Source organism: Mastomys coucha, unplaced genomic scaffold, assembly GCF_008632895.1.
Source record: "Mastomys coucha isolate ucsf_1 unplaced genomic scaffold, UCSF_Mcou_1 pScaffold4, whole genome shotgun sequence".
NCBI classification, from domain to species: domain Eukaryota; kingdom Metazoa; phylum Chordata; class Mammalia; order Rodentia; family Muridae; genus Mastomys; species Mastomys coucha.
In genome coordinates, this window is record NW_022196910.1 from 5169186 (window position 1) to 5169586 (window position 401).

Sequence of the window (401 nt, forward strand, 5' to 3'; positions counted from 1 at the left end):
AATGTGAGCTAAACAAGAAAGACATAAATGAACATGCTAAACTGGATGGGAGGAAAGATCGAAAGGCCGCAATCCTATGAAAAGTACTGCAGACATCTAATTAAATCTGAGAATGGAAGAGGTGGTTATTATCAGGAAAATGAATACAGATATTTTAAGTATAATCTAAGTATGTAATGCTATGCAAAGTTCAATGAAATAATTTATCCCTGAAATTTTGAAGAGAATATGAATCTGGCCTTATCAAAATAACATAACACTTTGGAACAAAGATGCAGACTAAAAGCCCTACACTGGAAGCCAAAATTGAGAAGACCTCCACAGCCACCATGCTACTTCCTTTGGTGCTGTGGTAGACAGGAAGGAAGGTGGCCCACACACTGCAGAAGACCAGCATGCTG

General features: G+C 38.4%; 1 protein-coding gene across 4 annotated transcripts in view; it reads right to left on the reverse strand.

The window, feature by feature from the left end:
- Positions 1 to 190: 190 nt before the first annotated feature.
- Positions 191 to 401, reverse strand: part of LOC116076290 (vomeronasal type-2 receptor 116-like) — a 57240-nt gene continuing 57029 nt past the window's right edge. For all 4 annotated transcript variants that reach the window (XM_031349999.1, XM_031349998.1, XM_031350000.1 and 1 more), the window contains one exon: positions 191 to 316. In XM_031349999.1, the coding sequence (XP_031205859.1) occupies positions 191 to 316 (126 nt within the window). The remainder of the gene's footprint in view (positions 317 to 401) is intronic.